At 33.1% G+C, this 25,040-nt stretch overlaps 1 protein-coding gene across 8 annotated transcripts in view; it reads right to left on the bottom strand.

Annotated features, from left to right (window-relative positions):
* The window catches only part of CNOT2 (CCR4-NOT transcription complex subunit 2), a 112,901-nt gene that overhangs the window by 20,883 nt on the left and 66,978 nt on the right, over window positions 1-25,040 (bottom strand). For 6 of the 8 annotated variants that reach the window (XM_059936493.1, XM_059936487.1, XM_059936486.1 and 3 more), the window contains 4 exons: window positions 23,289-23,411; window positions 12,826-12,892; window positions 1,972-2,119; window positions 1,040-1,222 (listed from right to left, as the gene is read on the bottom strand). In XM_059936493.1, the coding sequence (XP_059792476.1) occupies window positions 1,040-1,222; window positions 1,972-2,119; window positions 12,826-12,892; window positions 23,289-23,399 (509 nt within the window). In that variant the 5' untranslated portion in view covers window positions 23,400-23,411. The remainder of the gene's footprint in view (window positions 1-1,039; window positions 1,223-1,971; window positions 2,120-12,825; window positions 12,893-23,288; window positions 23,412-25,040) is intronic. The other 2 variants (XM_059936491.1, XM_059936492.1) reach the window with 2 other exon arrangements.

Below are 25,040 nucleotides of genomic sequence, written 5' to 3'. Positions count from 1 at the left end.
TTTAAATATACATTCAATGAATGATACTACAAGAATGCAGAAAGATGTGTTAAAGCCCAAGAAGTATTATATCATCAGGAAACTGTCAAGGAGATGAGAATTTTGATAACCCTTTACAAAAATAACTTCTGTAAAAATTAAAAGAGCAGTCAAATTATAAAAGAAGTACTCAAAAGTCTAAATAAAAGTAAGAATTGGAGGTTATGGGATGAAGATTAAAAAGGAAATGTGCTAATAACCTATTTTAATTCAGAATTTACGAGTCCTAGATAAAAGAAAGTGAATTAAATGGCTTTGATGATAGCAACATCCTTTCCCCCCATATTCCCCATTAAAAAAAACGAACAATCAAACTAAAATGCTTTTTTTTTTTACAGTAAAGAAAGCCCTATTGCAGACATAACTCTCATATAAATTACCTGAATAGCTTTAAAATCCTAACAAAATGGGTAACTGTTTTTCATATTGTTAACTATTATTTGCATAGCAGTATATGCAATGACCAGTGCAAAAAGGAGTGAAAAGCACAAATTCATCTTTTTGTTTTAAATCCCAGGACATGACACTATTTTCAAATACTACAGATGTAGTCTTCAAAAAGTCTTTGTCATTAAGTCTCCAAAGAACAAAACTGAAATTCGGTTGAAAAGGAACTTAACCAAAGCATAAATGAAGGCAGTAATAGTCAAACATGTCTCCAGTCCTATTCATAGGTATAAAGCTCTTACCACACAGGTGACCAGCCTCATTTAATAGAGGAAGGACATATCAACAAAAAATCTGCCGGTTGGCAACCTAAGAACAATCCTTTTCTAACAACAGTAACAAAAAAGCAAACTGATTTTCAAAAGAACATGTCTTTAGTTTGGGAGGTTAAAGTTGTGATGTGTAACAGAAAGAGAAGCTTTGGTCAAAATATATGATGAAACACACTTAAGAAACAGAAGCCAAGACTCAAGAACAGAACGTTGAATATGAAAAGGCAAATTTGAAAATACCCAGAAAGAACAATTATACACAGTATCAATAAACATCTTACCTGTTCACAGTAAAAGGCTGTCGAGAAGGCTGCTGCTTTGGCATACATATTATGCTTGGCGAGCTTCTGTTGGGGCTACCTAACCCTGAACTGCTCATGCTATTTGTCCTGCTAGGAATTCCAATGCCCTGACCAACCTGGGAGTGGTTCATCATATTCCTAGGATTCATAGGCAAAATACCCCTGAAAAAGAAGTCCATTATACTAAATAAGCTCTCTACAATCACTCATTAAAATTCTCTGTAAATAATCAATTGGCCTAACCCTAGAATCTCAAATATACTTTCAAATTGCATTGCTAATTTTTATTCATTTAACTCTTTTGTCTGGACATTTGAAAAGAAAAAAAGCTCTTTGAAAAGCCAAAGTAAACAAACCAACAAGAAAGGGCAAATCACAGAAGAATATATGGTGATATCGAAGATGAGAGAACTACTGGTGTGACTATGACATAAAATACAAATGTATTTCACATATATATTTAGAATAATTTCATTCCAAATGTATGTCATTCTATCTTCTTCATACTAATATGCACCATTTTTGTAATCTGTTTTATTTTATTCTCACTAGAGTAATGGATGTGTGGTGAGGGAGCAATAAACAGAATTATCTGAGGAGTGATCTGAAATTGCACATACTCCTTTGAGGAAGAGTGCTTGCTTTTGAAAAAAAGCCCCCCAGGTGGTGATTAATCCTTGATACCCACCCCAGCTGATAACCAGTATGCTAGCTGCAAGATAAAAGCATCTTACACTATACTTATCAATTTGCAATGAAATAAAATGAGCATAGGGTATCAACTTTCTTTTCCTCAGTGAAAGGCACTGAACCAGAAAATCAAATAATTAGTTACCTTATTAAAAAACTAAAAAGCTTGCTTAATCTACAAAGATACATTTTGAGAAATATTCTGGTCCATCAATAAATACCTGCTTGGAGATGGAGGCGTGTGAAGTGACATTGTTGGTACCCCTGTTGTTGGCGTGACGTGGCTCGGTAACTGAGTGCCTTGTGATAAGCTGCGATTTAACTGAGGGGTATTGTTGCTCATCCCCCTCATTGGAAGGCCTAGTGCACCTATTAAAAAAATTCAGAAGAAGGAAATTCATTGCCATCAGGAATGAAATTGTTATCCATCTTCTGGAGTTGGTAATTTAAAACATTTAAAAATGACCTAACGTTAATAATATGCAAATTTTAAATGGAAATATTCATTTCACTCCAAATGGACTCTGATTTTAACAAAAATGTATGTCTGAAATTTAATATTATGAATTTTCATATTGCTTCCATTATTCTATCTTTCATATTTCTTCTTTGCTTTCATATTTCTATCTTCTTTGCATATTTCTATTTTACAATAAACTGTCTGCCAATGACTATAACAAACTAGATGACTTATGTTTCAAAATAAAAACATTTTATACAAATATGCCTTTAAGAAATTTGCAATCTTGTGTGTTTTTATGTTTTAAATCATAACTGAGGTACGCAGACATTTAATCCCCACTTTGCTGAAGTAGCTTTAATTATTATATGATCTTTTTCAAATGCATTTAAGAAAAAGTCTCTTTATTACTATTTACACATACATACTTCTCAACATTACAATTTTTTACAAACCCAACATAAAATGTCAGCAACTGTTAAAAACTCAATCTGATATAGCTATAAGAGACAAGAATATATAACATTTTAAAAGATTTCAAAGTACAATGACCTTCTATTTGTCTAGTATTTCTGGGGCCAGGTGTGGGAATGGATGTCCAATATGTGTATTTTTCAAAACCTACTGAGGAGTTTACCATTCAGAAACAAAACATTAAAAAGAAAAATTAACCACCTGGGATAAACTTAATTGTTTCCTGCCTTGTGTTAATATGAAATATAAATTATTATTTTGTTAATGATTCAGAATAATCATTGTGGATATTTAATGTTCTGGATGTTTTTTCCCCCTTTTATCCCTGAAAGCAAGGATGTTCAGCTATCACTTATGTTGTCATCACACCTGCCTATGGATGTCAATATGCCTCCTTGCCTCCATCTTCCTTACTCACACATTTTGGTGCCTTCTGTTACTAGTCTGCTGTGGAATGGCATATCAGTCAACCAAACATTCTAAACTGGAGGTTAAATAAAAGTGGTAAGATAGAATGAGAGTTAGTGAATAAGTAAGGACTTTAGCAGTAGGGATTTAAAGTGACTCCCTCCCTACTTTTTGGTCTAGTTTTGGGTCCAAGAATTTCAAAGACCTGAATATTTTGAAACTATGACTTCCAAAAACTGGAATATATATATTATGTTCTGAATATTTTCCTTCAAATATCTCTGCAAATTTATCTTTTTGCATAACAGTAACCTGTTTGTAACAGTAACGCTTTGTAACCTAGGGATACCAGTGAATCACAAAGATTTCACTGGAATCTGCCAGCTTCAGTACTCAGCTTGCAGCCTAACTGCTTCTCAACTGAACGAAGCCAATAAATCCAACTCAATATAGCTGTTATATTCTATGTGTACTCATATTCCATGAAGACCTGAGCTTGGTTCTGCATTTCTTTAAGTCACACAAAGGGAACTGATCTAGATCATATGTTGGTTTAGTCATTATATGTATGTCTGGTCACTACAAGTTTTGTGACCACGAGTATACCGCTAGCTACAGCCACTTTCTCTGAATTTGGGACAAGATAAGGAAGAACAAGAGATTAAAAACCAGCCTACGTAAGATTTCTTCAGAAGATACCAGTCTTTTCCTTTTCTCAAGCACACTAGTTTTCCTCTAGGCCCTCTAGATGCTCCCGTAATGAACCACCAACATGACACTTTTCACATCACTTACTCAACAAACATTTATTGTGTGCCTACCATGTGCCAAGCACTGTGTTAGCTGCTGGGGATACAACAGTGAATAAGATAGAAAAAGCTCCTACCCTCAGGGAGCTTACATCCTTTTCCCTAAATATGCTGTCCTAAAGTCAGCTATAGCTGCAAATTTCTCACAGGAATGTGTTTCTCAGTTACTGATAACCAAGAAACCTAATCCAATGTTCACATTTTACAGATGAGGAACCTGAGCCTCAGATAAGCTAACTGACTTCTCCAAGGTGACACAAAGAACCGAGACTCCTAGTGTTCTTAATGGCAGCCCTATGGGAGCCCAAGAAAACACTAAATGAGCACCCTTGTGAGTACCTACTGACTTGTAACACCTTTTATCTATTCTTTTTCTTTTCTCTTGCTTTCTTTTTCTGAATATGTTTACTTAAAACTTTTTCTAAACCAACATCTCTTATCTCTTCCCTCCATTTTCTTCCTCTTCTTCTCTATACCTGTCAAGTTTTCTTTTCCTCCACATTTACTTTTCCTTCCCATTTCACTCTCTACATCTTCATCATTATAAATATACATGTTCCAAAAAATTGCACCCTTTGGCTCTTCAATATAGGCCCTTCTAAAGACTCATGAGGTTTGTTTACTTCAACCTTTCATATACTTATTATTCTATGCTGTATTATGAAAATACGTAACTTCAGAAATATTTTAGAGATTGGAGATTATCTGAACATTAGTAAAAAAAATTTTGGAGAAGGAAACAAGAATGGGTAAGGTAATATATTTAGTCAATTACGGATTGGCACACTTGAATTAATTTATAGTGAGGAGAGTAGAGGAAGACAATATGAAATAAAGAACTCAAAGATTAGCATTTACTTTTATTTTTCCTTTAAAAAACACTTGATTTCATAAAAACAGCTAATAAATTCAAAAGCTCTGAGTTGCATTTTATTGAACCTGGTGGGTAGGAAAAAAGAAATCAAAAGAGAAGAAAGGAATGCATCAATTTCAAACTGGATCATCAACCCTTGAATACTTTATAATTGAGTTATTTTAAATTCTATTTAAAAACTGAATTCCTTTAAAACATATAGAATTAATACCACTGAGTAAGAACAGAGAAAGATTTATTTCTAGGAAACAAAATACATGGTCATTAAATTTGAGTTGCTTGAGTCAAACTATTACAACTGTGTAGGGTCAAGGGAGGGAAAATTTTACTTTTACTAGTATAATTAGAAACATGATAGAAAATTATCTAAAATGTTATACCAAGAAGAAGACATGTAAGCTGAAAGGCGGAAGAGGGGGAATAAAAAATTAGCTTAAAAAAAAAATTGACACGAAATAACTACAAGTAAAAAAACATAAATATGTATGCCTGAGCTTGTGCACTGGAAGGGCAGTAGAATTAAATTTTATCAAGCACCTAAGAAATATGTGAAGCACTATGCTACTTCATCTCCTTATAAAATATTATAGAGAAGGTATTTATCCCCTTTTTATAGACAAGGAATAAAAGAATGATCAAAAAAAAACAGCTATAAAGCAGTTTAAAAGGTTACAGTTTTGAAGCAAAGTTTTCTTTCTATTTGACAAAGTGATAATAAAGGATAATACCATATTAGAAGGAATACATGAACATATTCTAAGTAGATTCCTATCTCCTATTTGGCAGGGTGCTAAACAAAGAATGAACTGAATTCTGTATTGATCATTTTTCAGAAATCCAAAAGAATATGACCTAAGAAATGTTTCCATGAATTACTTCCATTGCACAAACTGATTAACAGCACATTCCTTAAATAGTTATGGAATGATATGCCATGCTTTAGTCAATCTTTTGCTAAAGATTAACAATATTAATAATAATACAAGTTATAAGAAAAAAAATACCAGCAACCAAATCCTTGAATACCTATACTTAAATGAAGTCTCCTGAAATCTTTAAGGAGAAGGGAGACAATTTTTAATTGATGCAAGAGGGCTTAAAGTATCCCCCATTCCATTCCCAAAGCAACTACCTTCCCTAAACTCACTGTTCTTGCCCACACATAAAGGGCAACCATCTTCTTACCTCCAACCTGTCCCCATGTCTTCTTACCTCCAACTTGTCCTGAACCTAGCTGGTTAATCTTCCCTGTAACACTATTGCATTATACAATTTCCTTAATTAAAATCAAAGTATTTTAGAGATAGAAAAGTCTCCAGAGAGTATCCAACCAAGTTACAGATGAAGATCATTTCAACTTAATTATAGATGAACTAACATCAGGCATTAAGTGACTTGCCCAAGATCACAAAAAATGAAGAATAAAAACCATGATCCAGGGACTTCCCTGGTGGTCCAGTGGTTAAGACTCTGTGCTTCCACTGCAGGGGGCATGGGATTGATCCCTGGTCAGGGAACTAAGATCCTGCATGCTGCTGATGCAGCAAAAAAACCCAAAAAACAAAAAATACAAAGCAAAAAACCATACACACACACACACACACAAACAAACAAACAAAAACATGATCCAATTTCTTGACTCTAATTTCAATCCCTTTTTTCAACCAATCACACTTTCCGCTTCTTGAAGTAGTTGCTAACCTTCACATCACGTGGGAAACTTTAATATCTGTGTCCCACACCCAGAAACTGTGACTTAGTCTGGGTCTGGGAAATTCATGGGCAGTGGGATTTTTTAAACTGTTTAGGTGTTTCTAGAAGGGCAGTCAGGGTTGAGAATCACTGTTCTAAAGTTAAATCCAATCACAGTGTAGTCTTTAAAATGCTCTGTCAAGACCCAAAAGATTCTTCTAATCTTTATTTTTCCCAGCTTTATTGAGATATAACTGACATAATACTCTTCTAATCAATTTTAATACTTTACTCACCCCAATACAAACTCTTTTTAGATACCACATACTTGACTTACAATCTTCTTTGTAATTTCCCTAGTCCCCTCCCCAAAATATGCCCGGGTATCTTTACTCATATCCTTCTCCCCACCTAGAATACTTTCCCTCCTCTTGTTCTACAGAGATATACAAGACTATTTAAAAAAGAAAACAAAAAAACCACCCAAAAAACAAACTGCTATGATCAAGGTGTTTACATGCAGTACATGTACAGTGTACTTGGTGTATATGGGGGGCAACACTCAGACATGAAAGTAGAATGAATTTGGGATCAGAACATGTTTGCTAGACAATACTGTATATGAACTCAATAATGAAAGAGACCTAGCCAGGCATTTGGTGGTGGTGGTGAGGAGTCAGGGGAATAAAAATGTCACACCAGTTCGGTATGAGAAAACTGCAAGATATATGAAAATGAGGACAAGTGATATGCCTGGAGGAAGAGTGGGCTTACCTTCTGGGTAGTAAGGATGTATGAGACAAGCATGGATGGAGCTAACCTGGCTTCAAAATCCTCAACTATGAGAAGTTGCTGCTGTGTTAGAACCAGCTGGGAGTCCCAAACATCTGGCTGGATCTTTACAGCAGGTGGCACTCCATCTGTGGAACAGCTCTGTGAATCTCCTACATATACTTTGTACTCCTCCTCCTCAACCTATGTTTGCATGATACATTAGCAGCACCCTTTCACAAAGTAATGCAGGTCTCTAACCTTAGATATCATCCTTGATCCCTCTCTTTCTTTCACATCCCACATCCCCAAATCATATTAGCTCTATGTCCAAAATATCCCAAATCTAACCATTTCTCAACACCTCCAGCACTAGTCCAAAGCCACCCTACTTTCCTGCCTGGACTACTGCAGTAATTGTCTTTTTCTTTTTCTTGTCACTTGTCTCTCCTCCACTCAGTCCATTTTCTACACAGCAAGGTGATCTTTTAAAAATGAAACTGTATCTTAAAATCCTTCCCATTAAACTTAGAATAAATCCAAATGCTTTACCAAATCTTTACAAGACTCCATGACCTGACACCTGCTACCCATTAACCTTCCACTTTCTTTGTTCATTATACTGGCCCTCTCATTCATCCTTTAACACATGAAGTTCATTCTTACATTCTCATGAGTAAGACCCATTTGCATTTGCTGTTGTCTGTACCTGAAAATCTCTTCCCCAGATCTTTCCAAGGGCTTCCACTTCTCAACAGACTGGTTTCCATTCAAATACTACCTCCTCAGAGAACAGCCTCTTTGCCTGCTCGAAAACTACTGATCCCATCCATTCATCCATTAACCTGACAATTTTTTATAGTACTTATTATCAGAATCATATTATTTATTTACTAAGTAAATAAATTTATTTGCATGCTTATTCTGTTTTCCTTCATTAAAATATAAGCTCCATGAAAGCAGGAACTTTGTTATTTGCCATACTCTTCAATCCTGGAATGATTCTTCACTCATGGTAGGTACTAGATAAATAACACAATAAATGAATAAATCCTATCATAATGCCTTAGTCAGCAGACTCTTGGAATCTGTGTATTTAACATATGCAGTTTCTACTGTGTGCAAATTGCTTTCTAGGGTCATGACATTCAGTAAGTAATATGTAGCATCCAGGTTTCAAAGAAACTGCTGTTCTCAACTCATGTTCACATAGTAAAACTTACAAAGTAAGGCAATCCTGGTTCTACTACTTACTACCTAGGCAAGTCCCTTAACCTTTAATCGGGTTGTTGTGAAGATTAAATGAGTTTATATTTATATCAAGTACTTAACATAGCCCCTGACACATAGAAAATACTGAATAACTATTAGCTTTTGGGGGGTGAGGGTCGGGTGGAGGGATGAAACATGCCTATGGAAAGAAAATCAACAGGTGGTCCTAAAGGTAAGATAAAATGAGATAGTCTAATGAAGTAACAACGGTTTTCACCTATAAATAGTTGTTTTCTGGGGGAAAAGAGTATGCTATAGCTGCGTTCTTGAACTTGAAAAGTAGCAAATATCTTGAGATAGATTCCATAAAATTGTGAAGATTTGTACTTCTTGGATGAAACCAATGTAACAACCTAATAGATTTCCCTTGTCTTGATAAAGCAAACCACTCAAAAATTTATCCCATGCTGCAGATTTTGTTCCCACTACTAAAACAACCTTACTCATAGTCTCTTCAAGGACAATGTCAAACATGACCTCATCTGTAAATCCTGTCCTGATCATTTAAGGTATGTGATTACTCCTACCTTTCAAGTCTCCAGAAAACTCTGTACTTCTTCCTCTATTCTGTAGGAAAATAACTTGTGTATTTATCCTACTAGATTATATATAAGGACCATATCTTGTTCATCACGCATTCAACAAACATTTAGTGAGTGCCTATCGTGTACAGAGTAATGAGGATACAAAGGCAATGAAGACATGCAATAAATAAACGCAGCAACACTGAAGGCGTATATACACTGTACAGAGATGGCATAAAAGAGAATGCTCTCTTCTACAACACATCTGCAGTCTCTAGCATGATGCAATATATATGGTAGGCACTCAAAAATATCTGTTAAACTCAATTCCTACCTCCTTTTTGAACCTTTCCCGTACTACTGTAGCTTACTGTGCTTTTCTCTCCAATCCGCAAGTCTGTCCATATCATTCAACATGATACCTTTTAACCTATGGTATTTAATACTTTGCATATAAATATGTCTTGACCTCCCCAACTATAAAATGCTTCTAGAGAGCAAGAACTCCCAGGGTATTCATTATTAATTCAAGTATCTGTTAAATGATCCTGCTATTTCCTAAAAGCTACCAAAATGTGTCACATGCCTAACTATACTGTCAACAGCATTATTTCTGAACCATTCCACCTGTGCTCTGGTTCCCCACAAAACAAGTAGCTTTCATATATGTATTCTTAAAATAGGAGGCCAAAGGGATGTTGTTGAAAGCATAAGGCTATGCCACTGCTTTTAAGCCAGGAGTCCGGATCCCAGAAAGAGAAGTTTATTTCCTTTCCCAGCTAGTGGTCTGGGTCCTCTGAGAATTCAGATACAAATGTATATAATGGATTCATTCAGACAGCTAGTTAACCGATGTGGCTAGATTATAGGCATATAAGAAGTACTCCTTTTTCTCAAATCCTCCAAGGCCCTAAATCCTGTTGGTAAGAAAGAAAAAGTCACACCAACGATACTACCACTTAATTTCAATGCATTGACTATCCAGGGGAAATTAATTCCTGGCTCCCTGTTCATTCCCATCTAGTACACAGCTTCAGGGAGCCCAGGGGTCTTTAAACCTAGACAGTGTACTTAAAATCTTATGCACAAGTAGAGAACAAGTAGAGAACATCATGCAACTTGAATACAAGATTCCATTCACCAGCTTCTACAGTTACCACTTGATGCACAGTAGTCACATAAACCCTTGGATGAAAAGTTACATTATTTGGATACAACTATACTGTACTAGAACCCATGATCACACAAGCTCCTAATCCAGCATTTTCTGGGTATCTTTGTGTACTATACAATCACTTCCACCCAAATCTGGAGAAAAGTCGCTTTAAGCAGCTCTGTATCCATTCCAAGAGGAATTCCTTCCCTTGTTTTAAACTCAGTGAGCCTCAGTTTTGGAGAGGGCACTCTTCCTTCTCCACCTCTAATCTCTCTAATCATCAAGAACACAAAACAGATAGTAAACCTACATTTTAATGGCTCAAATTCCTACTGAACTTTGCCAATCTGAATACAGAGTTAATGGTGGTACCCAATACACTTGGGGGGCAAAAGAACTTTGTAATATCAAGCCCAATGCACAATTAAAGTTAGCTGCCATAAGAATAACATCATGAATCTATTCCCACCTACTTTTTCTATCTCCCCATCCTTTATTAAGGTCAGCCCCTCAAGTTTTATCTTTCTGACTTACTTATACTACCGAAGCCCTGACCCTCAAGTCCTACATGTTAGCTGGTGTTCTCCTCTCTGAGAAGGTGTGTGTTCAAACTACTTAGCAGCTGAAAGACTTATCTGGCCCTGTCAGGTCTATCCTAACAGACAGAGACTAGGAATTCAGGCTCTGTTTTATTTTATTTTACTAGTTGTAGCTTCTAGATCTGTGCACTAGAAAGGAATAATTGTACCCTGACTTGAGACATTTCAGTTTCAGTTGATCTAAGGTTCATTTTTTAAAATAAGTTAATACCTACAATGTCCGTTAAAAGAGTGAGCCATGAATTGAAAATGCTGGTTCATCAATGCTACAATAATAAAGCCATTTATTATACTAAACTCCAACAGGAAATATTTGTCATATGTAACTTCTTTTTAAATTACTAAGTACCTTAAAATACTTTTCCTAATGAAAATAACTTTGCTCATTTATTAATCTTTGTATACCCTTAACCATCAGCACAATCATGTACACAAATTAAGTCAATAAATGTCTACCTTACCAATGAAATAACTATATTCCAAACCTAATCCATTCTATAACTTAGCCCAATTATAACTTCACATTTGTAGGTTAAAAAAATTAGATCAGATTTTCAAAGTCCATATAGCTGATTATATTGTAAAATAATTGCCATTCTCCTTCATTAAATAACCTTGGCTTCTCAAATATAATTTTTCTCCATTCCATTATCTACTTTCTGCTGTGATAAATTGTGGGCTTTAAAAAGAAAGCAATGTAAGTTCTTTGCAGTTTCTCTATAGAAATAAAGGGTAGCTTTAAAATTTAACTAGATATTTCCAACGTAAGGGTTACCAGAAAGATGAAAAGTAGTAGGCTTCAAACAAAAACAGTCCAAACGAAACAAACTGTTAGCTAATAATATTCCCTCAATAACTAGAATGAACATTTGCTGATAAATAAGCAACATCTTTTTTGTGTAATAAAAGGCTTAAAAATGTTTTCTACTTAACTAGAGGAAAACTAATATCTGTAATTAATAATTTTCCTTACTAATTCTGTACTAACAAAATTGTTTCATAGCAAAAAGAATGCCACAAGAGGTAGAGAGAAAAAAAATTAGATGGAAACTGTATTTGTCTAACAAAATAAGTTTTTTCCCCTTACTAAATTTCAAAATAAAATTGAAGGGTAAAGTGGTATGACAAACTACTCTTATATCTATCAAAACTTTGCCTTTCATTATACTGGGAAAGAGTTCCAAATCAAATAACTGATTTTTATTTGAAGCTGGTTAAATTATTTGGTCATCAGATTGTCTGCTTCAGTTACCCTATTATTCTGTAATCTTTGATGGGAATTTACATCCCTTTTAACACTCCCCTCCTACTACAGAGATGAGAGATTAGCAGTCTCTGACATTAAAAGATATGACAAATCTTATTAATATATAAAAGTTTGGAAAATTAATTTAAAAAAAAGGGAAAATTTTATAATTTAGTTTTATAAAAATTATGTCATAATAATAGTTAACATTTATTGAGCGCTTACTATGCGCCAGGCACTGTGCTGAGAGCTATAAAAGTATTACAACACATAAAAGAAATAAAATCTTGTATACGGAAAAAGCTTTGAACTGTTAGTCAAAAACAGAGATTGTATACCCAGACTGAGCCAAAGTAAAAGAAGTATTTGCTAAACAAAGAGAACATTTCACAAACTGCTAGGTAATGGGCTTACATTAATAATAAGACCAAAAAACACAAACAAAACAACCTACTTAACTGACCAATCAAAAAACCTTTAACTTCCTCCAACTGAAAACATAGAAAATGTCTATTTTTGTTTAGCAAATCTTCTTCAAAAATATTGCAAAGGAACATACACATACAAAAGATGAAGAAATAAAATTTGATCTACCCTGTATCCAAATAATTTTGAATTAGAAAGGTCTGAAATTATGAGGTTTTTTGCTAAGTAAAATAAGAAAAACTGAAAATTAAATATCTTTCCTTTTAAACCCTAGAATAAACCCACAAGGGCAGCATTATTCTTTATTTGGTAGTTATTTTTTTTCTTTAAATAAAGTATCCCAGAATAAATACAAAATTCTTACTTTGTTGCCCGTATAAACTTGCCCCAAACTGAGACAGCTGACCTGATGTAGATGGTGATGCCAGCATCTAGAAACAAATTAATTATATTAGAGCATAAAGAAAGTACACAGAACATTGCACTGACACTTTACAAATCTGTACAACATATTGTAATATGTGAGAATCAAATCCATATTTCCCAATCTTCAGAAAAACAAAAACAACATTGCATAATAAATTCCATGTTACTTAAGAGCGTATCACAATTGCATGACATCAAACTATGCAAATAAAATTAATTTTTGATAATTAAAGTTTTTTTCCCCAGTTACTCTAAATGAAACTATGACAGCATCATTACCTCACTTTTAAAAAAAGCAAACTATGCTAACAAATACATGAAGACAGTACTTCAAAAAGTCTAAATTTAAGTAAAATTACTTGATTCTTAAATAATATATTAAGCTAAATTCTAAATTCAGTTTATTAAAGTTGAAAATAAAATTACTTAAATAAAAAAGTTGTGTATTTTGTAATAGTTACTGATTTTTATATAGAAATATGTGTATCAAATGGGTAGAAAAATCTAACAAACATACACACAACCATGTACGTGGAGAGGTGATACAATACCAAAGGACAAACCCAAAATACTTACAAATATGTATAGGCATGGTATATAATGTACAGTGTATGTACATTCATGGCACTTGCGTACAATGCCTTTCAATTTTTTGCATCATCTTTTTTTCCCTAGAATAAAAATTCTTTGAAGGCATGTTATATTCATTTTTTACTTCTTCATAGAGACTAGCACTGCATGTGGCAGTGCTATAAAAAACTAGATACTTAACCTGAGTAAATGAAAATGTGTACGTGTAAGTGCATGTCTGTGTATTCCCTGTCTTATATTAAGCAACCATCAAAACACCGTAATTAAATAAGACATGAGCTACGTCATCAAAAGGGTTATAATCTAGTGGAAGGACAGAATGAATTACACAACTAATTATGTTCCAAGGCACAGTATGGTAAGTGCTCTTAAGGAAGTATAAAGCATCACTGGAGGAAGATATTTCTAAAAAAGGGTGAGGTAACAGGAATACTTTGTAGAATGGTAACATCTGATGTGGGTACAGATGAGGGGTCTTCCAGTGTGAGAATATGCAGTGAGTGCGATAAAAGTTAGTGACATGATTAGAACACAAACAAAATAAGAAACATCAGTGACTGAACAATAAGGTAATTAGGGAAGGGAGATAAGGCCTACCCTACGCACACTGGGGAATAGAAGAATGGGAAATAAAAGAGTGATGGGACCAGATGCAAAAGGTCTTCTTAAATGTTATGCAAAGACGGCTACTAACTGGCGATAAAGAGAAAACATAATTTTAAGCCAGGAAGTGACATGATCAAACTGTGCTTTGGGAAGATAATTCCAACAGCAAAACTGGATGGAAATGGTAAGATACTAAGCTAGAACAGGAGAACTGCGACTACGAAGGAGTCCTACTGAAATGGTTGAGATATAGGGGAAAAGAGATGGGTGGAGAATCACCAGACAGGGAACTATCAGAGACCTCTCTGGTTTCCAGTGAAGAACTGGGCTGACATTGACCACAGTAGGAAAGCCAGGGGGAGAAATATTTAAACAGTAGAGGTTTATACAATACACATTTCATGCTATTTTCATGTCAAAATTCAAAATTGTTTTAATTATTCTGAATTCACGCAAGTTTTTATATAACAGTAGTTTTAAACTAATGACATACACCAGACTCTTCTGGGGTTGGGCTAAGTTACTACTCTAAACACAGCAGTATTTAAATATAGTAACAAATTTTCTAAAAAAGCATCAAATCTTATAAATATTCCTTCTGAAATCCGGAGGGTATACAATATAAACAGTTAAACTGAAAGAATACGCATTTTATGCCTGACCAAGTTCTTCTGTTAGGTACAATTATCGTTACTATTACCACATAACCGCAAATATTTTAAGCACATTAAAGGTTCATTTCTAAATTGCAAGAACAAGATCAAAGAACATATGTAACATACAACGAAGCTTTAGTTGGTGACAGAAGGTAAAATGTTTATAATAAAATACCTTAACAATCATGATTTTCTGTTATCATTATAAGCTATAAACAAAAGTTAAGAGTATAGTTTCCAAAGGCTTCACATAAAAGATGCTGGTCAGCATGAATCCATGACTTAGAATGATCCATAATGTGAACATTCTAGAATGGACCACTAAAAATTTTACTTTTCCCAGAAATGTGTATGTTTATTGAGCACATAACTCCAAAGAACAGACATTTTATAGTCTACTTTCTCACAAAGGTTATACATCCACAAGTGGGTTATAGGTACGCCAACATATCACTCCTCTCAGCACTGGGAGATAAAGTAGAGAAGATGACACAACATGAAGGTAAAGGGGGAATGGCTCCCTGGGCCAAATATTTGAGTCGAAGAGCAGCAGGGTGACCCATTTACCAGTATGACATATTAAATATTATCATTTTCTCTATGTGTGAGTACATAGTACATAGAGAAGGTTAGTAAACAATGCTTTACAGAAACATGAAAGTAGTTTGTTTAATGGTTTATAACCTTCAGACCATCCAAGTAAAATAAGCATTGATCAGCTATACAAACCGATGTTAAAATGACTGCTTCAAAATGTGTCAAAAATGCAAATATATAATTTCTTATAAGATCAATCCTAGCGGTATGTATTTTTAAACTCTGCAAGCATGCTTCATGAAATGTATCAGTGCTAAAAAATGGATTTTAAAATGGATTTAACATACAATGAAGGAATATGGGGTAGAAACACTATTTACAAGCGTAAAGAAAATACACAAGAAATGTACTCTGGCACAGAAATTAACTACAATTAACAGATGATAGAAAATTTATATAATTTTTTAACTGTTGAAAGTTAATTGTATAAAGGTAAATTTCTTAGAAAAATATACAACTTTAGATCAAAAGACATATTAGAGTAGGGAATATAAGCATAAGTGGAAAGAGCCCGGCTTTGAGTCAGAAAAAAATCTAGGTTCGAATCCTGATTCTGCCTCTTACCTATGGGAGAGCCGAGCCTCTGTTTCCTTCCTGTAAGATGGAAATAACACTACCTACCTCATAGAGTTGAAGTGAAGATTAAATTAGATAAGATATGCACATATTAAGTGCTCAATAAATGGTAGCAGCTGCTGCTAGTAATCTAATCTTCCTCCCAATGCAGGACTCTCATTAATAGCAATCAGAGGGGCAGCCTTCGGGGAATTTATTGAATAGTACCCTAATTTTATATTCATTTTTGCTTAAGAAGCTAAAGAAAGAAGTTTATCAAATGAATTCTAGATAAAATAAGGAGCAGAACTTGTGTTCTTAGAGGGGGAAAATAGTAGAAAAAGATTAAATGTCACACAATCAGTAGAATGCTGAAACCAATAAGCAGGTTACTGTGTTCCCAGTCTAAAACCATTATAACAACTATATTCTTCCTCATTTCTCAAACAGTCTATAATACAACACTGCATTCAAACAACAATAAAAATCAGGAAGCAACTAGAAGAAACAGTAATGTAATACAAGTTATTTTCCTGACTCAACAAAGAGCTCCTTTATCCTTTTGCTTAATATACAGACTATCAAGGAAATCAACAAGTTAGAAACTGTATTTCTAAAATTATTTCCACTGTTACTAGATATAATTCTGAAATCCATGACCAAAAAAACTCTAAAATTATTTTGTTTTACAAAATGTATATTTGAAAAGCTTAATAATAGGCCAATCTGGCTCCTTCCAGCAATCCATAAAAGGAAAGAAGTGTTAATTATTCTATCCCCCTCATGCTTCCCAATAGTGATCACCTCTCGCAATTATTCCCTCCAATAAAAAGTACCTTCAATCACAAAACCTATTTCAAGAAACATTAAAATCAGTATGGTCAAGAAATAATTTTCTACATAAGAAATGACTTCAAAATGCAACAAAGTATTATTAAATAAAAATTCCCTGACCACAAAAGCAATTTAAAAATGAAATATATAAGTTTTTAAGTGTTCCTTAAAAATTCATTGTACAGTATACTTAAAGGTATGGTGATAATATAATTCCTAGCATTCTGTTATTTATTTCAGGATGAAAACAACAAAGAAATATGATTTTGCCTATATCATATCTACAAACAAAAAAAACCCAAAAAGTTTTAAATCTAGATAGAATATGAAAAACATTTAAAAATTAAAAACAGTATGGTTAAAAAAATAAGAAACCACTGAAGTCAGAATGAAATCTAGTAAACAAAAAGAAAGACTATTAGAAGATAATATATTAAAAAGACCAAAAGAAGAAAGGGACAAGAAAGGAAGCAGGCAGAAAAACAAAATAGTAAGTCATAGGATTTGGTAGCTTATGAATCAGAAATCAATAACAAATTATGAGTTTACCAGATATTTCAAGTAATTTTGATTAAAACATTAAGTTTTCAAAAATAACATTTTCAGAAAGTGTAATATATGCTGAAATAGTCAATGTAATTAATTCCTATAGAACATTTAACATTCAAAACATACTAAAGAAAGTATGGCAACGAAGATCTCTATATTATGTTGTCTGAATTTTAGGTTAGAGCCAAAGCACAAATTTAAAGGTATATTAAAGGCTCTTAATATGCACTGCTAAACTGTTTTCTACAAAGTTTGTATTAATTATGCTTCCACAGCAGTTACTTCAATGTTCCCTCACAGATAATGGCTACTCTTCCACTTAAAAACAAAAACCAAAAAACCAAACAACAACAACAAAAACCCTCTTTGCTAGTATGAAGAGGAATAAAATGGTATTTTCTGACTATGATTTTTTTATGATTGTTATTTACTGGATGAAAAATTTCGTAATTATTTTTATAGATGTATCAAAATTTGTTATATCTTTTAAGTATATCATTTTAACTCCCTTTTATAAATAGGCTTTTATCTTTAAAATAACAGAGTTTGAAGATTAAACGGCAATGAATTTAAGAGATTTTTAGAACACTGCCTTCAAATCATTTGACATTTAATTCTAATTTCTTTAAAGTCTGATTTATTTACATTTAACTCTATTAGGTTATTGTTGCCATATAAAATTTTGACATACTTATATACATTCAAATTAAAAGTTTTAAAGGTTATTTTTGAGTTTTTTTAGGTAAATAATCGTATCTGCAAATAATATTAATTTTGTTATTTTCAATATCAACTCATTTCCTTCCTTTTCTCTAACAAAAAGACTCAGTAAGAGCCCACTATCTCCTACATCTTATAATAAGTTTAAGAACACAGCAGTAAACTAGAGAGGCAAGGTCCTTGCCTTTGTTAAACTTAAATTCTAGTGGAGTAGACAGGAGAATAAATAATTAATAAATACATACTTCAGGAAGAGATAGTTGCTGTAACTGTTAAAATGCAAGAAAGAAGTTAGAAGGATATAGTAGTAGTAGTAGTACTGACAGTATATACAAGGCTACTTAGGAAAAGAGTGATCAGAAAGGCTTCTCGGGTAAGATAGATTAACAGATACCTGGATGTAGTGAGAGAGAATACCATGTGAAGATCTGAAAAAACTAAGCATAAGGTCCTGAGACAGAAACAAATTCAATGAGCTGGAGAGTCAGCCAGGATGACTCTGTATGTAGTTAAACACTAATCATGAGGATGACAACAATAATGGTGATAGAAGGTATCCTTATTTTATACTAGATTTTAACAAAATATTGATTATAAATTGGCCTGAGAGAAATCCTAGTTGGCATAATTGCTGTAGGCTAACACAAGTATGAAAGTTAGGTACGAGTTCAAAATGGTTGCCATTTGTCAAAACAAGGAAGTAGTCTACTCTAATCAGTTTCATGAGTTTTTTTTTTTTTTTAAGTAAGGATAGGTGCTACATTTCATGTCTTTACAGCACATATTAAAACAAGGGAAAAGAGGTTCCCACAAGTTTGTGCGTCTAAAATGATTATGCTTAATTAAGAATCACCAAATGAGTGCAACAAAGACTCAAAAGACTAGAAAATACGTTAGCAATCAAAATACAGATATAGTTTTTAAGAAAACCCTAAAATTGCTTAGATTATACTGCCCCCAAAGAGTTGTCTATTGTGTCTTATATGAATGTTTTTCATTTTCTATAAGTCTCCAAAAAAAGATTATAATTAAAAACAAATAATTAAAAATCACACAATTACATGATACAGGAACTATCAGTATCCAAGCTTTACATATAGATAAGGAAACCAAGGCATGGAAGAGGTCATATAACTTGCCTAAAGCCACAGAGCTAATAAATGACAGCGCTAAGATTCAAAAAAGGAAAAGGGAAAGGGAGAAATCAAGCCCACATCTGCCTACGATTTACTTAATCTTGTGAAAACATTTAAGTAATATATCTGTAATATTTATATTACTTTTATACCTCAAAAACAGCAAATTCAGCATTCTTCTGAAAGACACATACATGTACAGGCATCTCTTGAAATAAAAGGCCTTGGAAAATATGAAGCAGCCCTAATGAAATACTTAGCAATTTAATCAGCACACAATCTTATAAAGAACAGTTTACCAAGTACTTCTACAACCATGCATATGATGAAGAACAATTACGTTTTATGCTCTATGGTTAGGGTAAATCAGGAATTGGTTAGGTTTTGGGGGTCTTTTTGCTTTTGGGGTTTTTTTTGGATAGTTGGCTTAAAGATTCACTGAACTACTGCCAGTTTTCCTTTATCATAAATTACAATTTAAAATAATTTTCTCACTGTTGCCAGGAAGAAAAATAATACAAAATTATCCCAGTCATTTATTTATTATGTTTAAATTTTTTCTCTTCAAAAGCCTTATAAAGCACCAAATAATCATTATCTGCAGATGATATACATAACTACCGAAAAAACCAAAAGAATCAATGGCATAATGTTATTATTATTCATTATAGTAGCAACATTTAATATTTACTATTTGGTCTTCTATAAGTTTTGCATACAGTTATCATTCAGTCCTTAAAACCACCACCCATTAGACATGTACTATTTTTCTTATTTTATAGATGAGAAAACTGAGACATACAGAGACTGAGTAACTTGCCCAAGGACACAGCTAGTAAACCCTGTGACTGAGATATAAACTCATAAAATAGAATGTCCAGAGCCCATACTCCCAATCAACAAAAACTAATAAAAAGAGTTTTGTAAGGTAGCTGGTTATAAAATAAATATATACACATACAAACTATTTCATATATCAGTAAAAACCAATTAGAAAAATGTAATGAAAACGGCAACCATAAAACCCTACTTATTAAATGGCATAAAGAACAGAAATAGAAGAGAGACATACCTTTCTGAAAGAAGGTAAACATCAGTATAAATGTGCAACAGTAAAAAACATTTTTGTAAAGGATGTGAAAGACCTTACCTGGCTAAGATGTGAAAATTGCCTATAAAGCTACAGCTATTCAACTATGTTGTAGTTCTTCCAAAGAATCAATATGATATACAGAACAAGAGTTAAGAAACAGGCCAAAAAAATCAGACATTAGTATATATAAGGGAGAATTCCAATTAGTCATAAATGAATGGTCTAACTCAGGGGTGGGCAATTTACTGAATGCAGGCCAAATCCAGCACACTGCTTATATTTGTAGGGTGCATAAATTAAGAATGGTTTTTCACGTTTTAAATGGTTATATAAATACCTACATATTATCCTTTATTTAGCCTCTTGGCCCACAAAGCCTAAAATATTTACTATCTGGTTCTTTATGGAAAAGCCTTCTAACCTGTGATCTAAACTATAAAAAAAGTGTTGGGACAACTGGATACCAGATAACCTTATGGGGGTGGGGGGGTGGCACGAGGAGAGTAATCTGGCACCACAAAATTCACACCTTAATCCAAAACACATTTCTAATGAATGTAGTTATATGTGTAGAACTAAGCACAAAAGTGCTAGAAGAAAGTAGGTGGGGAAAGTCTTCCTAAGTATGATCTCAAAAACTGAAAACATTAAAACCAAAAAACCCACACAAAACTGATAAGTCAAATTCAATAAAAATGATAAATATTTTTATATTAAAAAAAACCGAAAGCAAAAAGCTGAAAAACTATTTATGACAAGAGGTTATTAACCTTAATATATGGAAAACACTGACAAATAAACAAGACTTATCCTCTCAATAGAGAAATAGAAAATGGCACAAAAACAGTAATCCACAAAGGAAGAAATAAAAATGGCCAACTACACGAAAAAGACACATTGCCCTGTGTGTGTGTGTGTGTGTGTGTGTGTGTGTGTGTAAATTAAGCAATGCTTTACTGCACATTAAAACAGTAAGTTTCTTTTGTCTATCTGTAAAAACTTAAAGATAATAGCTAGTATTCTCAAGGGCACAGAGAGTGCTGATGAGAGTAAAAATTGGTACAAACTTTCTAGTGAAAGACATGTCAATAGGGCCCAGAGATTTAACTATTAATATATTTTTAAATAAAAATATGTGAAATATAGAATCAAAATTTTAGCCGTAAATTATTCCCGACTAGCATTATTGGTAATTTTCCCCCTCCCCGACCCCACACATATTTTCTTAAATTTGTGCAATACCCCTTATTATTTTGTAATGAAAAAAGTATCAGCAACACAGAAATTTATAAGTAGCTACTATATTATTATTCCCATTTTCAGATGAGAAAACTGAGGCTTGGAGAAGTTCTTGCTAATAGGCAAAGCCAAGATCCAAACCCATATCTGTCCTGTTTTAGAGCCCAAATTCTTAATCTCCATGTCTTACTACCTTATTAATTCATTAAAAAAAAAAAGTTTTGTGAAGCAAATCATTCTGTTATTTCTGTGACAATTAACCTGGAATAGTAACTAACATGTATATGACTGTATGTAAGAATTCTGACTAAAAAATTCTGACATATAATACAGTATTTCTGTTCCCTAGAAGACAGACATCTCTGTCATTCATTTTCTGCACATACTTTTTTAAGAATTTCAGTTTGAAAGCTTTATATCTTCCTGATAAGAAAGAATGCTTTTCATCAATAAGTAATATTCCACTACCATTTTTGCATCAATCTTAACTTGCACTGTACAATCACAGTAACACACATGCAGATTAGTTTCTGCAGTGATGCTACCGGAAAGACATCCCAAATTATTTAACTATAGCATTAAATCTTAAGCTTAGAAATTTATGTAAAAAATAATTGTTATAATTTACATCAAACAGCAAATAGCTAGAAAGGCAGTAAGATAACAGAAAATTAATTAGATGATATTATTCTGTCAGCTACTCAACTGCACAAGAAAGCCACCAAACACAAAATTTGAAGAGTCCTAATAATGCACTTGATAGTCTGTTGCCAAAATGACACAATTTTCAAATAAAAATAAAGGGGAATAACACCAAAACAGGAAAACAAAACAAAACAAAACCCCACCAAAATTCTAACTTAAACCTTGAGTAAGCCTATTTGTGAAATTCTAAGACACAGGAAGTAATTTACTAATGATCAACTTTAATGAAAAATGATGGCATTTGTTAACAAAACTTAGAATTTTGAAAGTGTTTTAAAACATCAGTAAGAATCTCATTAGATTAATATCTAGAGTAAATTGCTGTATAGACAGGGAAATTAGGAATAGCAAGTTTATAAAAGTTTGAAAGGGAAAAAAAAGTTGGGCAGGTACAAAGCACAAGAATGCAACTGGTTTGACTACAGTATATAGCGTATAATTTAAAGTAGCTTAACAGAATTTGAAAACAACAGTGGAATTTATTTTAAAATATTTTATCAATTTGCTAATTATGACTTGGCTGTGTTCTAAATCCTTTCATTCCAAAAGGGATTACTGAACTACTAACCTTCCAAAGCATTTAACTCATACTTCTATAATATATCATCTTCCATGTTTTTGAATACAGTTCTTCAAAATTTTTCTATTGTAGCATACTTATAGCTAACAGAGGAGAGATGGTCTATCTGAGGCCTAGGATTATAACCAGAATATTAGAAAGCAAAGGAAAGGTTTCATTGCAGCCTGACATTATATCTTTAAATCTGTACAAATCAGCTTTCTGCTCTTTATAAAAGTATTGTTTTAATATAAAAGCAAGTTATTTCACAAATTAAAAAAACAATGGATGTTCTAGAAGTAATACCTTGTTTACCCCATGTCTTTTGAGTACTTCCTACCACAGTATTACCATATCCCAACTTGAGAATCATATAACATTTTGTCTCCAATAAGAATGTAAGAAAGCTCATCATCTTTGTATCCCCAGGGCCTAGCACTATGCCTAAAACATAGTCACTCAACCAAAGGTGGTACTCTACAGTTCATATACTGCTTTTCAGGAATCAGAAAGAGACAGACATATACTATTGAGTAAACACAGCTTAACTGATTAACTTACATCTTTTTCTGACCGATGCGGAAACATAGAAGACTGGCTGTAGTACATGTTTTCGTCATGGTAGTCACTGTCGACCCCCTCTACAAACTTCTTTCTTGAAGCACCAAACATGCTGTTTGTCACCTAAACAAAAATATTACTTTTATCAAGAATAACGTTTTGGAAAATGTCAGGCTTTACCTTACTCCTATGCGGAAAACATAAAATGAAGGGAGCATTGCTAAGATAAAGAAACAGATCAACTAAGAATTAATGATACAGGTGAGAAAGTCGTAACAGTGCAGTAGTAAATGTTTACTTTCAGGCCCTGAAATCAAGAGGAGAAACTTAAAGTCTGTCACATGCAATGATTCCAATTATTTTAAAAGAAAAAATATCACTTATTCTTGAAAATTGGCAACCCAATATAATTTTCCCATATAAAGATTTTTTAAAAATTGTTTGGGTTTAATTATTCAAAATTTTCACATGCATCTTCAACATTAGTGTCTTTGTCATCGCTACACCTACTTTTTAAATTATGTTTTCCAGAGCATATCATCTTCACTTACAATCTAAGTTTACTGAGATACAGCACTTTTTGAGTCCATGTATAATGGCACACTGGAAATCTTATCTCAAGCCACAAGCTCTCACTCATGTAATAGTAGGATAATTTTTTCACTCATCATCCTGGTATAAATTTATGATCTCTACTACATAACCTGCTTACTCTTTTGCTTTTTAAGTCTTTACCATATCCAACACTAGTAATTTTGAGCCCTCATCAAGATAATTACTAAATCTGTGCTAATTTTTATTTTATTTTATTTTTTTCCATAAGGTGACCTGTATAAAGCTTCCAAAACTATCAATTGACAGGTTATTTAATTAAGGTCAATATGTCTTATCCCTAATAGTACTTTGCAGTTCAAAGTAAACTGAAATGTCATGATAGGAAGAGATTTGTAAAGACTAGAATACACAGTGACTATATTTTTTCACACAAAAAAAAGGGGAAAAACTCATCAAATTTGACATCCATCTGGTACACTCATTATGAAGTGTACCATAATGTAAGGGTATTTTCTTCCACTGTAAGAAAAAAGGAACTTTCTTTTACTTCTCATTTCAAAATGAAACACTGTAGTTACTACTGTTAATAAGTAGACATGGTGAACTGGTATACTGCAGATCTTAAGGCCAAATTTGATGTGCAAGTTTGTTGAAAACATCCATGTTATTTAATAATTGCTTTATATTTTAAGTTCCTTGTTAAATCTGTAAGAAACTCAAATATTTAAGTATTCTTCCTGTTGAAGTCTGAGAAAAAGCTATTCAGTTAAATATGAACACCAGTCTGAAGACAACTTAACCACTGCTTTGTTTTATGTTTTTAGGCTATATATCTCTTTAGGTGTGAAATACAGAAAGATATTTTCAAGGATCTATTAATTTGTTAGAACATACTTTATTTTCTTTGGGCAGTGGACTCCCTGGTGAATCTCAGGCAAGTGCTTCTATAACTCTGAATGTAATTTTAGGGACTAGGTAGGGTCCCTCATGCCTAGCCTCTAACCCCCTAAGTAGTCCCTAATAGGAAAGAGAGGTGTTTTTTTAGTGAGTTTTATTTCAGAAAAGTAACAGTGGAAAAAAGCACTTTAGAGTCTGTAAATTAAGACTCTTTACACATGAGGTTTTAAAGGTTTGTTTTGTAAAAGTTAAGTATACATTTAATTCTCTTTAAAGGACAATTACTACTGAGTTCTAATT

This window comes from Balaenoptera ricei, chromosome 10, assembly GCF_028023285.1.
Source record: "Balaenoptera ricei isolate mBalRic1 chromosome 10, mBalRic1.hap2, whole genome shotgun sequence".
In the NCBI taxonomy this organism is placed as follows: Eukaryota; Metazoa; Chordata; class Mammalia; order Artiodactyla; family Balaenopteridae; genus Balaenoptera; species Balaenoptera ricei.
The sequence above is the reverse complement of the archived record's forward strand: the minus strand, read 5'-3'. Positions and strand labels throughout refer to the sequence as shown.